We start from the raw sequence: 22538 nt of genomic DNA, 5'->3' as shown, positions 1-22538 counted from the left end.
CCAGCAGCAGGCCTCAGCTCCCTTGGCGGGGCCTCTTATGGAATTCAGGGCTTGGCCAGAAATCCTTGCCTTCTACCCCAGCGGAAGGTTTGAGGGAGACTCAGCAAACCTGGCGGCTGCTCTTCAGGTTTGGCAAACTGGAGATTTTTCCAGCGCCTTGTGTTCAGAGAAACCGAAAATGTGTTTGGCTAGAAACCCTTCTCTAATTTTTAAACCCCTGTACATTTTTTACATAAATTTGACCCACATGTTTTTGATTTATTTATATTTAACTCATCAAATCAAATTAAGAGCTACAGTGATGAATGGGAACAATGCTAATTTCCAAGAAGATTTTTGAGCCCCTTTTCTTAGAACTAAATCACATTTCCTCACCCTCACTCTCCCCCACCCCCCACCCAGCCCCAACCGTTAAAACTACCAGACTGAGCTAGGTTTGAAATTTAGAACCAAATGTGAAATAAAGATCCATGCTTGGCAAAGACAAAACTTAGCAGGGGAATGTTCTTAGGAAGTACAGTTGGAAAGTGGGGGCGGAGGGGGGCAGTAATGAATACAGGGAGGAGTCAGTCTTCATGAGATATTTAAACATGTTAACCTGGCTTTCTGGATGCCCAGCAAAAGTGCCCCAGCCATTTCTCTTGGGTATGATCTTATCACTCTTCCCCTGGGCAAAGAGTATTTTAGCCCCAGCATTTGGGGATGGGGGTGAGGAGTGGTCCCTAAACCTATCTTGCTTTTTCTGTTCTCTTCCATAGTAGCCAACCAAAGCTGTTCCTCTCCCCCCCTTCTAATGGCACCCTTCCCCACTTTCCTGGCTCTGGCTAAGCCCTCTCCATCTGGAAGTATTTAAAATGTACAACAATTTTAATCTCGTGTAAGAGAATCTTAGGATATACAGTACATATCCATTAAGCTAAATTGTAGGTACGCAATCTTATTTTGCACAATTCTTCTGGCCTAGGTTTGCATACACACACACACACACACACACACACACACAGAGTCACTACTGCCTTTCCCAGTCACCTCTTCTACTCTATTACTTCAGTCCAAAGCCAATAGTATTTCTTTGAGAAAGTCTGTCCTCCAAGGTGTCAAGAAAAAGCTGCTCTCTTAGGTTCAAGACAAAGGTACCCCCTATAGAGCCCTCTGAGCAAGTACCCTGTGGGTCACTAGGACTGTGGCCATAGAAATTTCCTTGAACTTGGCTCTCTCTCCTACAATCCTTGATCTCATTAGATAGACCTAGGTACAAGTACTACTTAATAACTGTTATTAAGTGCTACTTAATAACTGTGCAACTTTGGGGGAGTTATTTTATTTCCTTGAGTTCTAATTTCCCAATCTGTAAAATGAGTAGAAGAGCTCACAGGGCTATTATGAGGATTAAATGAGATACTGTCAAACCTTAGTATATTGGGTGGGTAGCAGGGAGAGGTTCAAAGGGTAAAAAGGGTCAGTTAAACAGGAAGAATACATTTTAGGGAATCTACTGCATAGCACTGGTGACTATAGGTATTATAGGTTTTAAAATTGCTAAAAGAGTAGATTTTCAAAGAGTAGACCTTTTCCTGGAATCAACAGTAGCACAGTGATTAAGAGGTCTAACAACATAGAGATTCTCCTTCTAACCACATTGAGCTTCTTCTCACCTTATATTAAAGGTATTTACATGTGTATATGGGGAGGGGAGTGAAAAGGAGGTTTTCAGTCTGCTTTAAGAAGCAAAATGGTTAACTAGGGTTTCCTGAGATCTCCAGATAGTTCTGGAAAGTAGAAAGAGAAGGTGCCATTTAACATGTCTGATAAATGCCTCTCATCCAAGGGGAAAAAATAGAAATATCTGAGTCAAGTTACAAGTCCCATCCTCAGCAGAGTTCAAAGAAACAGAGTTCAAGGTCCCTACTTATTCCTTTTTTCTGGTGGGAAGTCATTTTAGCAGAGATTCATGATAACAACATCCATGATGTGGGCCAGGAGAGACCAGGAACCCACCAGCTTCTGGGGGCCATTCTATAGTAATGATCCTGACTATGCACAATTGCTGTGAGGTTTCAAAGAGAATATCTGTAGGCTCTTGAGCAATGGTTATTTCTACCAAGCTGACCTCATTTAAAATCCTGGGTGATGGCAGGAAATGTCTGTTTTTTTCCAAGTTCAATGTTTACTAGAGATTTCCCTCTCAGTGACCTATTAGGCCCTGTATCTAGAAGAGTTTTAGATGCCAGTTTAAGCTCTAAAGGACTCTAAAGGAACTATCCTGCTCACAGCCCTGCCAAAGGGTTAGGCTGTGGGAGACCAACCGTACACCTGACTGAGTCACACTCCCCGGCTGGGTGCTGAGGCGCTCAGCCACAGAAATGTGACAGAGCTTTCTCCACCCTTCTTGGGTTCGAGGGTCGTGTCCTGTGCATGGGTGTGTCTTGCTACAGCCCCTACAGCTCCACCTGTTCCTTTGTAATATAACCCCTTGCCCTGTTTAGGATAGAATCTTCCATGGAAGTGCCTTGTGTGTGTCGCCTCCTCTTACTGTGCCCTTGGGTGTGGCCTACCCAGGTGTCAGTCAACCTGCTGACAGTGGACATCATGAAGATAGACTCAGCCCCCTGAAACCTGACCCCCTTGCCTCATTTGAATAGCTTCTCCTCAATAAAAGGGGTCAGCGCGTGCTCTCTCTTTCTGCAGACCCTTAAGGTCAGAGAAGCCGTCACAGCGACCCCAAAGAAAAAGGTATTTGTGTGTCTTGTGTGGTTATTTTGTGCAGCCCAGTCAGCCCAGTTTAACTAGAGTGACCCCTGAGCCTTTCAGTCGCCAGAACAGAAACCTGGCATTAGGCCAAGATGGCTGTTTGTGTCCATAGAAGGCACTGACTGGTGTGGACATATGCTCTGAAGGGTCTGGGAAGACAACTGTGGACTTGTATAAAAGGTAAGTTGGGCCAAGTAGGCTCCGCTCTAGAAATCTGGACTGGGGAGACTGAGAAGATAGGTTGATTGGTAGCAGAGACATATGGAATGTGGCTGGCCACATTAATGGCAGAACTCTCTCACAAAGGCTGACAGATTCCTGGTATGGTAACTCTCCAGGGCCGCTCTGATTCTAGAATCACTCTACCATAAAGTCTGGATGTTCAAAGACTCCTTTGCGAGACACCGTGAGCATCTCTTCCAATATAATTTAAGTAAGTATCTCCTTTTCTTTTGGTGTTAGCTGGAGTGGGTTTTTGCTTCCTCCAATCAAAAGAGCCTTCATTAAAAGAGCACCTACAGAGCAGGGGCCTGGTGACTTGTGCTTCTAATCTCATCTTCTTGGGCAGCTGAGACAGAACAATCCTGAGTTTGAGGCCAACCTGGGCAATTTAGCAAGACCCTATCTAAAAACCAAATATAAAAACAAAACAAACCTCCCTCCCCAAAGCCAGCATCAGAAGCTGGGGGCACAGGTCAGTGTTAGAGCTTGCAAGGTCCTGTGTTCAACTGCCAATCAAAAACCAACCAACCAAACCGCGAAACCAAAAACCCAGCACCTATTCTTGAGAAAAAACATACAGGTGGAGTATATCTAAACATTCTGGCATTTCCAGTGTGAGGCCTGGGTTTACTACTCAGTTTCACTATAAGGCCTTCTAACTCACTCCTTCTTTCTCCTCTACTACAGAAACTGGTAAAGTACCCCCCTCCCCTGCCTTTTACAGCCTAGGAGAAGTCATGTGACACAGCTCTGGCCAATGAGATGCAAGTCAATGTGCTGGATTGATGCTGCCTCTCCTTCCTGTCTTTCATGAGAATGTTATACTGGGGGTTGCTGCCACCACCTTGCAACCATGAAAGAAAAACCAGAAAACTATAGGGATACCAGCTCTGGCACAGCTGAGAATCAGAACCTGCACTAGGAGCTACCAAATTCCAGCCTTCTTATTATGTAAAAAAAGATCAATGTCTAAATCACTAAGAGAATTTTCTATAACATGGAAGCAAAATCTTTTCTAACTGATGTACTCTGCAAGTGAACATTGAACTGTTAAGGTTTCCAGTCCTGTAGGAAACTTGAGTTTTAAAAAACCACATGTATGTTCAATATGTTTTTTGATTTAACTTCTTTAAACAGCGTTTGAATGATGCAAGTTCTCCAGGTAATTAAAATCTAACGAGAGGATAAGGCATACCTGAATAATTGTGATGTAAGACAGTAAGTGAAAATGCCATTACAGGGCAAAGCTCACTGTGTGTCAGGAGTAGGCAAAGACATTACTTCTGGTTGGGGTAGGGGAAAATCAGAAAAGCCCTCATAGGACAATCACCTGAGCTCAACCACAAAGAAAAACAACTGTATATTTGGAGGTCAGGAGGAAGGACAGTCATGGCAAACGGAGTAGTTTTAAACAAATGTTGGAAAATTAAAGGTCATGTACAGGAAACAAATTCACTTGGCTGATGCAGGGGAACAAAGATCAGATTAGAAAGTTGGACCAAAATTACAACAAGGCTTGCACGCCAACTGAACGAGTCTGGCTTGATTCTCCAAGCCAATGGGGTACATTGAAGGTTTCTGAGCAATTAGGAGTCAGAGGAGTTCTCTGGGAAAATTCCCCTGATTGCAATCTGTGGGATGGACTGAAGGAGGCAGAGAGGGAGACTGTGCAGCTCTCTGGGCAGGAGGTGACGAGGGAATGAACTAGGGTAGTCAAAGTGAGAATGGAGTGACGAGAGACACTGAGAAGCACATGCAACGCGAGCTGGCTGCTGACTGGACATGGGGGGAGAGTCAGGAAAGGAAAAATGAAAAAAATATTTTATAGTTCAAAATACAAATAAAAACCTCAAATGGTACCTCTGGAGCTGAAGACAGGAATGGTTTTATGTAGATGTTGGAGTCATGCACCTTCAGGTCATGGTCCCCAAGTCCCCTGGTCACTCCAATAGTTGCCATTACCCGGGCCTAGGAGTATAAACAGAGGATCATCAGAAATAAATACAGCGTGAAAACATCTTATCACACTCCAGCGGCTATGGGCTAAGAATGATGAAAAAAATTGTCCAATTACTCCTGCCCATCTTTCCATGTCCCTTGCTGTTAACTTATATGGGTAGTTGTTACCAAGGAATAGTGCCACAAAATCACTTCTGTATTTGAGGAATGGTTTTTCTACCAATTATCCTAACCTTATTGAGTTGCTGTTGTCTCTTTGCAGCTTTCTTTTGTAGAGACTGGAGAGAAGAGTGCTCAATAAACTAACTCCAATCCATGTGTAATGTCTGCAGTTACTAAAATCAGTTCATACCAAACCCAACAGCATCCATCCATCCATCCATCCACCCATCCACCCATCCATCCATCCATCCATCCTTCTGTAACACATCCACACTACAAGTATTTGCTGAGCCCCAGGTTTGTCCCTAGCTCTGTGATAGGTATTAGCAAAACAAACAAACAAAAAAAAACATCAGAGGACCCTCCTGTCCTCCCAAAGCTCACTGTTAGGCTTTATGACTAGAAAAAGTAAATTCTTAGCAACTCTGTGATCTATCCTTTCAGTGTTCCAAATTCCCTCTGGGTGGACAGGAACAAAATTTCACTACTGCAGTAGCTACCCAGAGACCTCTGGGCTGAGAACTCAAGCTTTGTTCAAATTGCTGGGTTTTAAAAAATGTTTTAAGGAAGCAACACTAGTATTCTAATATCTGTACAGTCTGCTTAACTATCTCCTGAGATGCCATAGATGTGATGTACCCAAACATTTACTGAGCACCCACTAAGTGATAGGGGACACAATTTTCTAAGGCCTCATCCTTACTATAAAGGAGCTTGGTAAGGAACATGAGAGGTAATGTCTAACTAATAACATAGGAAATATGGTCAAGTACTGAAGGACATGTGGACAATGAAGACTATGTGAGTTTACAGGAGATAAAAATTCTGCTAAGAAAGTCCCCTGGAGGAGGTAGCACTAAGCTTCGTGCTGAAGGTTGGATAGCATCGAGACAGGCAGACTCAGAGGGAGGGGGAATGCAAGTCAAAATGAACTGGGTGAAATGGAGCCCAGTGGCCGAACACTTAGGTCATCAATACTATATTCCATGTAATGTCGTGGTACAAAGACCTGAGCTTGAAACCTCCCTCTAGTCCTTGAGTAGTAAGAACCCTCACAGGGGTACGGATGAAGTAAATAATGGCTAAGAATCAATACAATCCATTGTCCGATACAATACTTTGTCTTCACCTTCATCCTCGTTTTCCAAAAGGGCTGGGCATTTTGGAGCTGGTCTCAAACCAGAAAGTATCTGAGTAGAAAGGGTAAGGGCCAGAGTCAAAATGCAAACATGACATGTGAAGCTTGGGGACCTCTGGTCAGTCAGGCTGCAGAAACCTCTGCTCTGCTGGGAGTCTGGACAGACTTCCTTCCAGCTAAGAGGTGTTCATGGTGAACTGTGAAGATTCTGAGTCCCCTGTGGCCCTTGCATCTCTCCCTGCCAGGGCAGCTTCTCTGGCTGGAAAAAGCACATGCCTGTGTTTTAGTTCAAAGAAATCTGATGTTCCTGCAAGTTCCTGAACTTGTTTACAAAGCATACAGGTGTTACCCACACAAATCTTAATAGCGTTTCTGGAAATAAAAAGTAACAGCTGTGAAAGCACTCAGAGCCTCCTGTGTAGGAGTAGGCATCCAGAGAAAAAACCCCCATGAATGTTCTAGAGGGAACTGCCTGAAATCATGGAGGCCTCAGACAGGGATGGTGCACTACTTTGGGTCACAGAGAGGCCACCAATAAAAGTCAAGAGGAGACACAGTGGCTTGCATTTATTTACTTAAGTTGTATTTATTTAAGTTTGTCTTTGCAGTGCTGGGGATCAATCTTAGTGCCTGGATGGAGCATGCTCTTTGCAAGCACTCCTACCACTGAGCTATACCCCCCAGCCCACATCAGCTTTTAAACAGGCCGACAGGTACAATGACAGAACTTGCCAGCTGCTCATCATAGGACTGTCAAGCCTTAACTAACTGAAATGCTTGAGAAACATGATGTTTTCATGACCTGAACTGGAAGAAATCCTTGACCCTTTAAATCTCCTTGCTGATAACCTTCTAAGAACACATCAGTCCATTTTTCTGCTGCACTGAAAGTTTACTGAACAGAATTGCACAACTTAACTTCATACTTAGGCATTTATTGAAGGTCTTCCATGTGTCGGGGCCAGGCTGGGCAGGCACTAGGGCTACAAAGATAACAGAATGTGGTCTTACTGGAACTCACTGGAGAAAGCAGGGTAATGCTGAGAATCTCAGCCCCACAAAGAGCTGCAGAAGCAAGTGCAGGTCACTGACCTGAACCATGAGGCACATTGATGGCACCTATCGTACTGAAGAACACATACTCTTTCAGGAACAGAGCTGGGCCCTGTCATGATTCTAAGCCAGACATGGTCAATGAAGGCCACATTTAAAATGATCCCCACCTGGGTCAGATATTCATGTTTTGCTTTCATTCATGAAATGCCTCCTTCCCTTAGGATCATGGAGGGGCTACACCAATGAAAACTTTTCTGTGTGCTCTCTCTCTTTCACACACACACACACACACACACACACACACAGCCCACATATGTTCTGCGCAGGAAGGCGTGCTTTGGTTTTCTCGTCAGTCGCTTTTCTTGATAACATTATCAAATGCTGAAAAAAATTTCAGTTGAAGATTCTTCTTCATGTGACCACATTTCACTTCTATTTCGAACACTTAGTACTGAGTTGAAATGTATTAGTGTTGAGAGGAAGAAAGCAAAGATTTAGAAGGCGTTTATTCTAATTGGGCTTCAAAGCTTTCTCATCTTTCCTCCATGATTTCAGTCTCCTCCAATATCTGCTCACAGAGCATCTGAAGATCTCCAGTCCTTCTTTTGGTTCAACCCTGTGCTACTCAGTTCTGGCTTCTGACTGGGGCCCAGCTGATGATAGTGTTCGCCTCCTCAGTTGGGCTCTGGTTGATGGGATGCTATAGCTTAATTATAGTGAGGCTCTGAGGTGGAGCCTCAGCTTCCATGGTGGAGCAAGAAACTGGTAGAAGGGGACAGACAGCCATAGCTCACTTCTGGAGCTGCCCCTGGCTGGCTGTGCAGCTCTGCCTGAGCTGTTTTAACCTTACGGTTCCAGCTGTCTCCTCTAGCAAATGGATGTGCCTCCTAGTCTGCTGTCAGATATAAAATGAAATGATATTTGTGAAAGTAGTCATGTTTCAACACTGTAAAAATGGACTGGGAAGGGGGACGTTATTTTCACAAAATTGACTTTCATCCCTGGTGTTTACCACCCACCTCCTTTTCTACAATCCTGCCACTTCTTGGACCTTCAAGACAGGTGGCCTGAAGGATGATGGATGTGGCATTCTTTCAAGCTGGGAAAGCTATAAAATGACGAGCTGCTGCCACAGGCCATGCAGAGCAACAAGGGGACACAGGCTTCTCTCAATCCTGAGAAGCACAGGCACTTACCTTCTTGCCTTCTCCATATATGAGGGGAAACTTCAAGTCATCATCTTCAATGGTTTTGTATGCCCTGTAGGGGGATAAACAACACTGTAGAAAAGGGTTGCACTCAGTTAATAACCCTCTGCCTTGACATAGGTTGCCGGGCCCTTCATCTTCCCTGAGACCCCATCTGTTTTCCACACTGACTCTTTCCTTTTTATTCCACGGAGTTGTTCTCCTTACAGCATTGCGCATGTGTGTCTTATGCTTAAGATGGAAAGAATAAGTTGGCATATTCATCATGGTGAGAAGGGGAACTGGGCTTTTCTCCTTAGTGTCTTTGTGATTGGGGGAGACCCAGGAGCAGATAGTGGATCTTCATCATCAATCTGCAACCGTGAAGCACCAGAGCTGAGGTGGATGGAGTGTGATATGCTCTAGGAACCAGTTCTCACCTGCAGGGGCTTGTCACACCAAAGCAGCCTGGCATTGAGATGACTGCAAAAGGAGTATTTAGAACCTGTTTAATCTCAGGATGATATTCAAGGTTGGCAGAAAGTTTTTCGTTTCACAATAACTTCTAAATGGCCATTAGGCACACAATAAAAAAAATCCAGTTTGCATTTCAAGAGTCTGTTTCAGACACGGTTGTTCAAATGTCCCACTTGCATATGAAATCCAGGTCTTGCAATTTTGCTGGTTAGCAAGTTAAAAACAAATAAGCAAATAAATCTCGTGCCTGATTATTGGCTATATCACCCTGAGCCAGTACATTCACCTTTTTTCATTTTTCGTTTCCTCATCTGTAAAATATGGATAATAATAAAGAGCTTGGCACAGAGCCTGTACTTATTAAAAGCCAATTAGCAGCAGTTGTTACTAATATTTTGGCACAACAGTTTCCCCTTTTGCAAAATGGGGTTATTGCTGCTTATGAACCACCTGAAAATGATGTGTTCTCTGGACCACAGGATCTTCATTAATCAAACAAGGCCAAAAAAGTTTTCAAAGACTAAAAGAAAGGACAGGTTAGGTGTTTCAAGTAGCTGCTTTTCTAAAAGAGCCTCCTGAGTGCATGGAGAAATCCAATTTATTAAATAGCCTCCCAGTCCCAGCTACACTCAGACAACCTGGGAGTGAATACGAAATCAGATTTATGGAAGCTCTTAATAAACAAAAGAATGAAACTCAATTTAAATAATGTGCAACCCCCAATTCACAATAGCTAAACTGTAGAACCAACTTAGATGCCCTTCAGTAGATGAATGGATAAAGAAACTGTGGTACATATACATGATGGAATATTATTCAGCAACAAAAGAGATTAAAATCATGGTATTTGCAGGTCAATAGATGGAGTTGGAGAATATAATGCTAAGTGGAGTTAGCCCATCCCAAAAAACCAAATGCCAAATGTTTTCTCTGATATAAGGATGCTGATTCATAGTGGGATTGGGAGGGGGAGCATAGGAGGATTAGATGAACTCTAGATATGGTAAAGGGGTGGGAGGGGAAGGGAGAAGAATGGGGGTAGACAAGATGGTGGAATGAGATGGACATCATTACCCTAAGTACATGTATGAAGACACGAATGGTGTGAATACACTTTGTATACAACCAGAGATATGAAAAATTGTGCTCTGTATGTGTAATATGAATTGTAATGCATTCTGCTGTCATATATAACAAATTGGAATAACAAATAAATAAATTAATTTTAAAAACAAAGAGGTTACCTCTTAATAAAAATGTGCAACCCCAAAGTTAAGCAAGTTCATCCTTATTGTCCAGGAAGCTATTTGGATACACCATTCTTCCCCAGGGATACAGAATTAGAGAGGTTTTGGCAGCTAATGTACCTGGGCTCAAGTTCAGTACAGTGTTCTCTGGACCTCAGGGTCTTCGTTAATCAAATAAAGCCAAAATTAGGACTCACTCACGGGGTTGTTATGAGGACTACACTGGTACAATGCATATGCTGAGCCGAGGAAGTAATGAGAGCTCAATAAAGGCAGGTGGTTGCTGCTATTCCTGTCAAGACAGCCAAGAGGTAATCTAGGAATTTAATTTTCAAAAAAGGAGCTCTACTATTTCCTTCCCCCAAACCTACCCAACTAGCACAAAGGGGGAAAAGCACCACTTTGATGTTTTATATATTCACATGAACTATTTTAAACACTGTGGCACACAAGTCACTTGGGGAACAAATAAAGCTACTGTTAGAGTCCAGCTCCAGTTTTAGAATTGGCTGGGTTGTAGACCTGTGGATCCCAACCTTGGCTGTACACTGAATCACCTGGAAGGGCTTTAAAATGTCCAGTGACTAGACCTCACGTCAGACAACGAAAGCAGAATCTCTGGTGGGGCTCAGGTATCAGGAGTTTTTAAAGCTTCCCAGGCAATTCCAATGTGCAGCCAAGGTTAAGATCCCTGTTGTAGATCAAGATCCATTGAGTTAACATTCAAGTTGAGTTAAGCAACATACCCCTCATCATCTTGACTTTTAAGGGGACGGATTGTGTGGCTCCAAGGAGGGGGGAGAGTTGACACTAGAATAGGTCCTGAAACGGCAGGAGCAGGACTTGTAGAGAGGGAGGTGTGAACAGAGAGAAGACAGATGCAGACAGAAAAGGGTACGGTGGGCTCTATAAGCAGAGGAGGCCTGAATTTGAGATCCAGGCCCCAGAGTGTGGAGTTAGACAGGAGGCAGGAGGCAGCAGCTTTAGAATCAAGGACAGGATATTGCTTACAGCACACGAGAGACTGGCTCAGAGCACTCTGAACTGACTTGAAAAGGCAGTAAGAAAACTGATCTCTGATCCCACCACAAGCCCAGGTAATCAAATTCTCCCAGGGCAGAGACTTTCAGGAGCACGAGGTCCACATTACCACAGCTCTGAAAGACAAACACTCATCTTGCAGTTGTCACTCTTGGGACCAAGGCAACTGAAAATTTTAATATCATATTTTAGCTTCTGTTTTTTTTTTAGTATTTGGGAACAACAAAAAATTAAAAATAGAAATGATAACCTTGGAAAAGGAAGATTTATTCTGTGTCTGTCTGTGTAGGTTTTCAATCAGGTACCCTCCCTTCTCCCCTGACAAGAAAGGACAAGGATAAAAATTGTGAATCAAGAGACAAAGTAAAACACACTGTCTTGTCTAAGTCTTTCTGGGTCCCAAGCAGAGTTCATCGTATAAATGTAAGTGGACTCCCATCTACAGTAAAGAGGAGTTCTTGAGTGAAAAATATAAAATACCTGGGGCTAGGGTGTAGTGGTAGAGCATGTGCTTACCAGGTGCAAGGCCCTGAGTTCATTTCCCAGCACCAAAAGGAGCAACACAAAACCCTTGAGAGTTCAGGGCTGGGGCTGAGGCTCAGTGGTAGCGCACTTCCCTGGCATGTGTGAGGCACTGGGCTCGATTCTCAGCACCACATATAAATAAATAAAATAAAGGTCCATCAACAACTAAAAAAAAAAAAAATCCTTGAGAGTTAAAATGGGCAACTTAATTAGACTTTGTGTAATTAAGACTAACTAACAATAATAACTACTATGATTTACTGAGCACTTTCTACATGCCAGGCACTGGGCTTGGTGCTTATTTAGAGTGTCCAAAATCTGAGACCCTGCAATGTCTAATTTTACAGATGAGGAAACTGAGTCTCAGGGAGATCAAGATCACATACCAAGTTAGTGGCCACAAAGCCAGACTCAGGCTTTCCCAGAAAATATACCTGTTATGGTTTAGATATTAAGTGTCCCTGAAAAGCTCACATATGTGAGAAAGTTTAGGTGAAATGACTGGGTTATGAGAGTTAACCTAATCAGTGCATTAATCCCCTGATGGGGATTAGCTGTGTACTGACTGAAGGTGGGTAAGGTTTGGCTAGGGGAGGAGGGTCATTGGGGGAGTGCCTTTGGGGGAGTGGACACTTTCTCTGCTTCCTGGTGCCACATTCCCAGCTGTTTTCCTCTGCCACACCCTTCCACCATGATGGTCTGCCTCACCTTGTGGTCCTAAACAATGGAGTCAGCCATCTATGGATTGAGTCCTCTGAAACTGTGAGCCCCCAAACCAACTTTTCCTCTAAGATTGTTCTTGTCAGTTCTTTTGGTCACAGCAGCAAAAAAAAAAAAAAAAAAAAAAAAAGCTGACTATTACAGAAATTGGTACTGAGAAGTGGGGTTGTTGCTGTGACTAATCTGATCATGTGGTTCAGAAGCTTTTGGAGCTTTTTGGAATTTGTGGGAGAAATTTTGAAAAGTTTGGCAATGCAAGCTGGAAAACATTTAGAAGGCTGTAAATGGACCTTAATGGGAAATCCTGGTGGGAGTTCAGAAGACCAGAATGTCAATAAGACTGTGGACAGCAAAGACTGGGGTCGCGAGGTTTCAGAGGAAAAGAAGCATTCTGTTGGAAACTGGATGAGAGGCCATTTGTGTTATATTATGGCTATTAAGTTGCCCGCATTTTGCCTGTGTCCTGAGACTTTCTGTGAGCCTGAATTTAAAGGCAATGAACTTCTTAATCTGGCAGAAGTAATTCCTAGGCAGCAGAATATTCAGGCAGTGGCATGGTTATTGCTAGTGGCTTTTAGCCAAATTTACTGTGATAAGCAGGAACAGAAAGCAAAGCAGAACGATTTGAAAAACTTGCAGTTTGGCTAGAAAACTGTGAGTAAAACTGGGGCTAAGGAATGTGTGGTTTTTAAAGACTTTACAGTCACTAAAGAAATGCCAAAGACAATAAGAAAGATTGCTTGAGGGCATCTCAGGAATTGGTCAGACTGCATCCATCTCAGGCTTAAGGGCATAAAAGTAAAAATTCCAGGGGCTGAGGCTGTGGCTCAGCAGTAGTGCGGTAGTGTGCTTGTCTGGAACCTGTAAGGCACTGGTCCATCCTCAGCACCACATATAAATAAATAAATAAATAAATAAATAAATAAATAAATAAATAAATAAATAAATAAAAGTCCCTTGACAACTAAAAAAAGTAAAAATTCCCTTGAGCAGAGATCAGTGGAGCACCTTGCTTGCACCCGGGTGGAGAGGGTTGGGGGGGAGTTGGGGGGTGGGGGTGGCGGTGGTGGCTAGGGAGTTGCTACATCATGCTCAGCCATTCAGAGGCTGCTGCCAGCCAGGGTTTTAGGAGACTTGACTACTGCTCGAGATGGTGGCAGACCTTGGTGTCAACATGGGGCTGGTTCTGTGGAACTACAGGATACTGGAGTTCAGTGGTCATAAGGCTTCCATTGAGATTTCAAAGGAAGGCCTGGGAGCCCAGGTAAAAAGTTCAGCAGGGTCAGGGTGCCTGTGGGCTGCCCCTGAAAGGGTGAAACATGGAAACGTGAGGAGGAAGCTGAAGCTGCAGTGGAGACCTCCACAATGCAAGAATGGAGCAGAGACAAGTCAAGAGAGAGGCCATGTGGGCCGCAACCAGCAAGGCCACAGTGGTGGAGCTACACAAGTCCTTTAGGGAGAACATCAGGATGTCATGTGCTCCAGATGCTGGACGTGGAGCTACAGAATTTGTTTGCCTAGCTGGATTTTGATCTTGCTTTAGTTCCATCCCTTCTTTCTATGCCCCTGTTTTTTTTCACATGGAAATGGTTATTTTGTGCCTTTATATATTGGATATAGGTAACTTGAATTTAATTTTTATAGGGGCTCACACTGAGAGTTTGCTTTGAGACTTTGGACTTTGACTTTTGGGCAATACTAAAATGTTGAAACTATGGAGACTCTTGGAAATGGTCTAAATGAATCTTGCCTTATGAGATGAGCAGAAGTTTTGGGGGCCAAGGACAGAATGTTACAGTTTAGATATTAGGTGTCCCCCCCCCCCAAAGCTCATGTATGAAAAAATGCAAGAAAGTTTAGAGGTAAATAACTGGGTTATGAGAGCCTTAACTCAATCAGCGAATTAATCCCCTGATAGGGATTAACCGGGTGGGAACTTGTAGCCAGGAAGGGTGTGGCTGGAGGAGGTGGGCTACTGGGGGCGTGCCTTTGGGGTATATATTTTGTATGTGGTGAGGGCAGACTCTCTCCCTCTCTTTGCTTCCTGGTGCTATGCTCCCAGCTGTTTTCCTTTGCCATGATGTTCTGCCTCACCTCAGAGCCCAAAGAATGGTGCTGGCCATCTAAGGACTGAGACATTTGAAGATGTGAGCCTTCAAATAAACTTTTCCTCTTCTAACATTGTTCTTGTCAGTTCTTTTGGTCACAGCAGCAAAAAAAAAAAAAAAAAAAAAAAAAAAAGCTAAAATAATGCCTCAGAAACGTGCCATCAGGGCTCAGCTTTGGGAATGTCTCATTCTAGCCAAAGCGTCTAAAAATGAGAACACTACTGTCCACCTCTCCGTGGGTGGCCAGCTAACATTTGAAGAACAAAAGGGGACTTTTGGCAAAGGAGGGAGGAGAATTTTCTGTGAGTGGCAAACGAACAAAGGTGAACACATGTAGATAAAACCAGTGGCTGCTGCGCTCCAGAGTTCACAAGGAAGAGGAAGGGAGGTCGGCAGAAGTGCCAGCCCATGTTCCCAAACTTGTGACGGCTTTCCAGGCCGTCTCCCCTGTGGCCACAAGGTGCAACTGAGCTTTTTCCCACTGAGAACAGGTCTCCCTCAACAGATCTGGAGCAGAGGTAAAGGTCCCCTCCTAGCTCCTGTCCTCTTGGAAGTTCTGTCTGCTGTTCTACATACAGTACAGCCCACTTGTAGGCCTGAGTTTATGCTTCCAGCTCGCTCTTGGCTCCCATCCTTCTCATCTGGGTGAAGAGAGAGGGCAGAAGAGAGGTTTGCAGCTTTAGAACTTCAACACATGGAAACACTCCGAATCTGAGATGAACAGACAATGTCTGGTCACAGAACCAATGCTTCCTGCCAGCTCCTAAGATATCTGAAATCCTGATTAAATTAAAAAAAAAAAACCCAAACCTCTGAAAACTAGATCACTTACTAGTTTTATAATAATATAACTGACCAGAGATTTATATTCAAATAATTACTTGTTACAAGATAGCAAAACCAAAAGGCTCAGGAAAGATTTTTTAGAATACTCTTATTATTTTGGGTCAATTCCTTTATGAATATTTATGAAGTCAATTGACAAAAGGATAAGATGAAAAAATAAATGCAAGTCTTAAAAGGGGCTCCTAAATTCTTGGCTTTCCTTAATTCAGAGGCATTATCCTCAGAAGTTTCCATTAAACTATTTTTTTTTTCTTTAAGTAATAGTTTCTCTTGCCATGTTGATTATACCAAGTTGAAAAAAGAAGCCACAATCAATCTGGACATATTGGAAGGAGAAGCTCCCCAGTGAATATGGCGAACAGGCCACCAAATCACCCGCACTGAGTGGAGGAACCCCTTCCACAACATAGCTTATCCTGGCTTTTGTTGAAAGAACTGTTGTAGACAGTTGTTGTCCTACGAGCTTTGCAGTACTTAATGTGAGCTCATTCAAGTGAAGAACAGAATTGGTAAATTCTTCCTTAAACTGACCCAAAGCCAGTGGTACATTTGGTATGTATTATGGAAGAACATGAATTAAATTCAGTATCTCTATTGCTTGAGAGCTCTGCAAATATCTGGAAGAGCTTGTCCCTTCCCTAATTCCCTCACCTATTTTTTATAGGACCCAAGGGACCATCCCTCACTGCTCAAGTTGCCATTCATTCAACAAATACTTATTAATTGAGCACCCAAGTATTGTGGTAGGGGTCCTCTGGGGGCTTTACAGTTTGTCTGCAACTTCCAAGAATTGAACTCAGAACTGAAAACACTTAAGGTGAGTCTAAATAATGATGAAATTATTACTTTTTTTTTTTGATTTGGACTTCGCTCTTTCCAAAATATTAATGAAGCTGTTATCCGCATTATGTGCATGCACATGTGTCTGTGTATGTGTGATTTACAGTCTTAGATTAAGACTATGAGTGAAAACCAACCAACCAACCAACTAACAAGACACATACAAACAAAATATACCCAAGTCCACAAGAAAAAAATGTCCTGAAGAGATGTTTTGGCTCACAGTCTCCTCTAGTTTATGTTGATGTTATACAATGATGGTTTACCCTGAATGGAGGTCTCTAGGGCCCTTATTAATTTTATCTTGTTAATTTCAGTCCTTTCTTCTAGTCCACTGAGAGCTTTCTGAATTCAGATCCTTCCATCCAAAACGGCAGCTCTCCTTGCCACATCATATTAAATTTGATAAACAACTCTGCCATCATTAGCCAGATCACTGAAAAGAATGTTTAGTGGAACCAAGCCATTAGAGACCTTCCTTTAGGGCTAAGCTAACCAGACAAGGGATGTATAAGTTCTTGGAGGTGTAGGGAGGAAAGCATGTGAAATTTGAACAGTCATACTCATCATTATAATTCTGTGTTATGAAAAAAAAAGGTCTATCAATTTCCTTTTTAATACAAACAATAGATGATAAAGTGCTTAGCAGAATTTTGGGTGGTGGAAAGACACAGAAGGTAGACTCAACAGAGAGTGAACAAGGAAAAATGAATGATTAGAGTGGGTGTACTTCGGCTTAAAAAAAAATACCCATCCAGTGTTTTTCAAGTGTTTTTAACTCTTCAGAGCTAGCTCTCAGGCTCTCTAGGAAGCAACCTAATCAGAGCTATGTGTTTCACTGTGTTGTACAAAAGGCTAAGAGAAGAAATAATCGGATTTTCTACATTCCAAATGCAATGCACACTATTTCCAGGATCAAGCACCCCAGAAACCTACCCAAAAGGAAAGATTATGAATTGAGCTCGACCTATTAGTGAACCCAAGGTGGCTCTTCTGATTCTACCACCTCCAATGTACCTTCAAATTCCTCTTACTTCCAAGGCAAGATATGCTTTCTCCAAAGCATATCCTTCTAGACTGAGGCTCCCTCAGTGGCCACAAATCAGGCCCTCTCAGTCTCACCTGATACTCCAGACTTCCAGGAACTTCTCCTGCCTTCCCCGATGACTTGCCTTGGTTTAGATCGCTTCTCCTCTCCCTTGATGTTATTCTCAGTAGTTTTACAGATTTTGATGTTATTTCTGGAGTCCTGGCTTTGTAACTCCTAGCCCACTTTCCCCATCAGCACCCTGGTCACAGAGACAATACCAAAAACACCCCTCATCTCTGAATTCAAATTCTGAACCATTTCCCCTTTCTTGCTTCCCTGTTGTGGTTCTCAGGCCAGTTCCCTCCCTTGGACCTGCTCTTCTACCTACCTTCTAGCTGTGCTTCCTCCTAATCCCAACTCTACTTGTGACCCATCTTTCTGATAGTTTAAAAGCAAACAAACAAACAAAAAAAACCTAGCAGCCTAGAATGCCTCACCATCTTGATTTGCCAGAAATATAATGAAAATTGAGTAGTTGGCCTATTAACACTATGCCAATTACTATAACCTCTATTTTCAAAACAAATCCAGAATCAGAAATTTCCAACCCTTCATGGCCCCAAAGTCCCAGCACCATCATCTCTTCCGGCATGACTGTAATTGGCTCACGGGGCCTTTGTGCAATAATCTAGGCAAAAGGCAGTGGTGCCAGGACAATATCACTAGGGTGATAGCTGAAAACTGTTCGTATTTGTCCCTTACCTCTGTTCTCAGAGCAACCAGGGTAATTATTTTAAAATGTCAGATCATGTCATTACTGTACTCCAATCCTCCAGTGGATTCCCATCATACTATAAAGTCACGTAATCAAATGGCCTTCTTTACAATTGCTCCCCTCCCCCAAATTTTTGAGCTCACTCCTCACTTGATTTTTCTCCAGAGTATCTACTACCATGGAAAAATTATTTTACTTCTTTACTGTGTTTATTTTTAAAATATTTTTTAAGTTGTAGATGTACATAATAACTTTATTTTATTTATTTTTATGTTGTGCTGAGGATCCAACCCAGTGCCTCACATGGGCTAGGCAAGCGCTCTACCACTGAGCCACAACCCCAGCCCCACTATGTTTCTTTTCTTGACTGCTCCCCTATGTCTCTTGAATTCTGTGAGCCCAGAGATTTTTATTTTGGGAAACAGGCGTTCCTGGTACCAACCATTAATATTATGCCAAATATTGTTGCTTTTATCTTTAAAACAAATCCAGAATCGGAAATGTTATATTGTGGGGCCAGGTGCAGTAGTACTATGCCTATAATCTCAGCAGCTTGGGAAGCTGAGGCAGGAGGATTGCAAGTTCAAGGCCAATCTTAGCAACTTGACAAGATTCTAAGTAACTTAGCAAGACCTGTCTCTAAATAAAATATAAAAAAGGGCTGGTGTGAGATATCCCTCTTGGTCATGACAACCTTTTTTATTTTTAACTTTCTTATCTCTGTTTGTTAATGTTTTTTAACATCTCAGTCAGTATCCATAAAGGAAGACTGTTTGTAATTTACTTTCCTGTGCTGCTGTTATTTGGTAAATCTAGCCTTATAGAAAGAATTGATAGTATTCCCTCTTTCATTGTTGGAAGTGGTCATGATTGATTGGAATTGATTTCTTCTTAAAAACTTGATAGGTGGGGGGGAAGGTCTGGGGATGTGGCTCAGTGCTTAAGAACTGGTAGGTTCAGTCCCCATTACCAAATAAAAAAAAAAAAAACGATAGAAAGAAATGTTATATGTTGGAAGAGTACCTACCATATAATGGGTACCCAATAAATACTAAATTGAACGAGCAAATTAATGAATACCACCTTCCCTGGGTGGAGCCTTTATTCTGTCCTTACATATTTTCTTGTTCTATATACATTTACAGAACAAAAACAAAGAGCCTCCTTGTTTTCTTTTGCTGCTAACTCTGAGGGGTGCCTTGCTTCCGCTGAGACTCAGTTACAGACACATCCCTTTCTTGTCTCTGACTTGGCCAGCTCTGTGCTGCTCTTTGAAGACTTGGACACTTTCTCAACATGTGACATGAAGAGGTTCCTGTGTGACACGTGGATGTCCTTTCACCTGTCTGATGAGCAGCAATGAGAGGACTCTCCAGTCATGAACATATGTTGTCTCTGGATCAGTTTTGTAACTTTCATCAGAAAAAACTTTGCTTATATTTTTAGCCTGGTTAGGAGGTCTGCTAGCAAATCTCCCACAACCATTTCTCCCTCTTTGAATCCACAATCTTCACTCTTTGCTTTGAATTTTCCACTGGCTTCCCAGCATCATATATGTATAGTCCTACCATGAGAACTTGGCATACTCCGATGTCTTCCTATCCCTCTGCCGCACATTTGCAACACTGTTTGTGGCTGTTTCTTTAATAAAATGGAGTCTTGTCATTCCCTTGGTTGGGACATTCTTCCCCAGATCCTTCCCAGCTGGCTCTTGGGCCTCACTAGTGCCTGACTACTCACCTAATAGTACCATGCTCCTTGTTCCCATCTGCCCTACTTTGGCTCTTCATAGCACTCACACTGCACATGGGAAATTACTTTATGTATTAGTTTCTTTCCTTGTTTATGTTCTGCCTCCCCCTCTTACACATTAGGTTCATGAGGGCTGGGACTCTCAGGTACTGCTCCATCCTCCTCTTTACAACTGTGCAGGCATGTTGTGGATATAAAGTAGACTCTAGCTAAGTGTCTGAATCAATGAATAAAGGAAGCCCTTTTTCATACTGAAGATATACGATGGTCCAGCATCTCCACTCACCTTGCCTTGAGCAAGTTTTTCTTTGACTGAAAATCAGAACTGAGTTCTATCAGTGACACTACTTTTGTTTACCTCTTCATATTAAAACTTCGGTTTCTTGTTTATGACCTCTATGTACTAATAGATACTTATAAAGTTATAAAAATACCATTTATGACCCTCTTGCCTATTAGTGTCTCCAGATAATTCCTAAATACCATCTCAGAATGGCAGACTTTTAAATCACAGCTGTTTTACTGAGTATATGGTGAGACAATTTTCTACTGAATTATCTCAGTTTAAAGCCAACTCTTCCACTTGGGAAAGTTTTTCCTAGGCTGGAGGGTGTTGGTGCATGCCTGTGGTCCCAGTCATAGGCCTGTGGAGGATAGTGGGAGGATGGTTAAGGCTGAGGCAGGAGGATCACTTGAGCCAGGAGTTTAAGGTCAACCTGGGCATCATGGTGAAACACCATCTCAAAAAGAAAAGAAAAGAAAGATGCTGAATAAAGTAGTTTTTCCTAGTCCTTGACGGATTCTTCTAGAGTTCACGCTTTGGCACCATTCACAGAGATCACTTCCCACGATCTCCCTTCTCTCCTAAGTCATGACCTTCCACTAGAAAGAGGGACTGAAAAACCACTTGTCTCCCCAAGTCTTAATTTCCTTAGCAGGACTTCAAAGCCATTTTAAAAGAATATGATCCCTTCTGAGGGGAATAAGAAGACTCTCTCCCTTCGGGGACTGCATAATCTGGACAATCCCCTTGTGTGGCTCCAGTGACATGCACCAGTGAGTCACATTCTTCCACTAACCTCTGGACAGCGCCTTGGATGCCTCTGCTCCCCTGGGGCTCTTTCTTCCTGGATTCCCTCTTCCCTCCTGGCAGAGCCGGCTGTGGTATGTGAAAGACACTAGGCAGGGGTTCTGAAGTCACATTGCAATCCTCACGTGAGGATTAGCTGTGTGAAATTGGGAAAGCCTGGAAACCTCCCTAAATTTGCCTCTTCACAGGATACTTGAGTAGATTAAACACATACTTTTCTGGGAAAGTCCTCTGCACTGGCTAAGGTGCCATCTAACCATGTGCTGTGTCTGTTAAGGTCACAGGACCTTCATTCTTTCTTCAGTGTAGGTGTGGGACTCGGACAATTGGCTACTAGAGGCAGAAAGCACACGCTCATAGAAAAACTGCTTCTTGCTAAGCAACCAAGCCACTCTACGTTATGCCTTTTCTGCCGTTGTTGCTAATGAGATCAGAGCACGAGGGAGAGACCACGTGCAAAGCTATCGGGAAGAGTCCCTCATTCTGCTCTAATGTAAAGCCTTGGCAACTCAGAAGGAGGCTATTAGCCAATAATCTAGAGGGAGCATTGTTGGGTTAGCCTGAAATACTCTCAAAAGGAGAATTTCCCCATATTGGCCAGAAGCTCAGAGCACCTTGAGGAGGGAGGAGAAAGCCACAGGCACTGGTCTTGTTTTCCTCATAGCAGAAACCCAAGTCCAAGCCTGGCAGAGGCACTTTTCATAGAGGCTGAGCAGGCCTGCATGCAGGATGATGGGCAGAGCATCCTGGTCCGGGTCTCCTCTCCTGCCTTCCCATAACAAAAATTTCAACAGCAGCTCGAATCCTAAGAGGCCTGGAGGAAACACCACCCAGGCCTGGCTGGTCAGGAACAGACACATGCCTGGAGCCCAAAGCCACTGGTGGCTTTTAAGAGCTTGGCATGACCCCAATTAAGCAATTCTGGAATCTGCAAAGGCTCTCCCCTGTCTCACCTCCCCCCACACCCGCCCTCCTCAGACCTTCCTGGAAAAAGCAATATAAAACTGGCAGCCATCTCGTGCTTCCTTTTTTCTGCCAGCCATCTGTATTTCCAAAGGAATCAAGCCCAAAGCCTAACCACAGAGCTCAGGAAATGGAGGCTGCTTCCTGCTCCTTGAGGTGGCCCTACAGGCAGCCAACTCTCCCCCTCACTGCCGGAGAGAGGGAGGGAGGAAGGAGGGAAAGAGAGGGGGAAGGGGATGGGAGGGAGAGGGAAAGAGAGGAAGCAAGGGAGAAAGGGAGAGGGAGGGAGGAAGAATGAGAAAATATATTTCCTTTAAGGGCACTCAAGATGACTTTAATATTTGAGTAGCTCTTACTATAATTTTTAAAAATTTTTAAATTTTTTTTTACTTTTTATTTTTTGGGTACTGGGGATTGAACTCAGGGGCCCTCAACCACGGAGCCACATCCTCAGCCCGATTTTGTGTTTTATTTAGAGATAGGGTCTTACTGAGTTGCTTAGCACCTCACTGTTGCTGAGGCTGGCTTAGAATTTGCCCTATTCCTGTCTCGGGACTAGGATTACAGGCATGTACCACCGTGCCTGGCCTTACAATTATTTTTAAAATGTTGTCTTCTAAGAGTCCTTTTCCCCCTGACTTCAAAGATT

General features: G+C 43.2%; 1 protein-coding gene across 1 annotated transcript in view; it reads right to left on the bottom strand.

The window, feature by feature from the left end:
• Ppm1h (protein phosphatase, Mg2+/Mn2+ dependent 1H) overlaps window positions 1-22538 on the bottom strand; it is a 261180-nt gene that overhangs the window by 35247 nt on the left and 203395 nt on the right. The window contains exons 7-8 of the mRNA XM_005328684.5: window positions 8485-8548; window positions 4834-4941 (exon numbers count right to left, since the gene is read on the bottom strand). Coding sequence (XP_005328741.1) covers window positions 4834-4941; window positions 8485-8548 — 172 coding nt within the window. The remainder of the gene's footprint in view (window positions 1-4833; window positions 4942-8484; window positions 8549-22538) is intronic.

Source organism: Ictidomys tridecemlineatus, chromosome 6 (assembly GCF_052094955.1).
Source record: "Ictidomys tridecemlineatus isolate mIctTri1 chromosome 6, mIctTri1.hap1, whole genome shotgun sequence".
In the NCBI taxonomy this organism is placed as follows: Eukaryota; Metazoa; Chordata; class Mammalia; order Rodentia; family Sciuridae; genus Ictidomys; species Ictidomys tridecemlineatus.
This window is presented reverse-complemented; position numbering and strand designations above follow the sequence as displayed.